Source organism: Bison bison, unplaced genomic scaffold (assembly GCF_000754665.1).
Source record: "Bison bison bison isolate TAMUID 2011002044 unplaced genomic scaffold, Bison_UMD1.0 scf7180017834972, whole genome shotgun sequence".
Lineage (NCBI taxonomy): Eukaryota > Metazoa > Chordata > Mammalia > Artiodactyla > Bovidae > Bison > Bison bison.
The window spans coordinates 8,544-8,880 of NW_011472909.1; the positions used below are offsets into that span (position 1 = coordinate 8,544).

Here is a 337-nt window from a genome sequence, read left to right on the forward strand (position 1 = left end):
TCTGGGGTCGGCAATTATGCCCCACACACCTGGAAGTCTTTGAAGACATGGATCTGGCATATTATAACCTCTCTTAGGGAAGTCAATGTTGACGTAGCCCCTGGGGCTGTCGGCTTCTCTCTGCTCCTGTGTGGGCTTTTGTGGTTTTGGCTTGACTTTGTTTCCTTTTGTCATAAAAGGAAGTCGATTAGGTCTCTTAGCCTTGTTCTTGGGGGGCCCATCACCTGAACGCTTGGAAGGTGATCCCCCATCTCTAGGCTTTGAGAAAGACCCTTTGACTGAAGGCTTTGAAGCTGTATCTTTGGGGCCTCTGTTAGATGAGACTTCCTTCTCTAGG

General features: G+C 49.0%; 1 protein-coding gene across 1 annotated transcript in view; it reads right to left on the reverse strand.

Annotated features, from left to right (window-relative positions):
* IRS4 (insulin receptor substrate 4) overlaps positions 1–337 on the reverse strand; it is a gene marked incomplete at both ends in the record, with an annotated part of 3,697 nt that overhangs the window by 1,362 nt on the left and 1,998 nt on the right. The window contains one exon of the mRNA XM_010832804.1: positions 5–332. Coding sequence (XP_010831106.1) covers positions 5–332 — 328 coding nt within the window. The remainder of the gene's footprint in view (positions 1–4; positions 333–337) is intronic.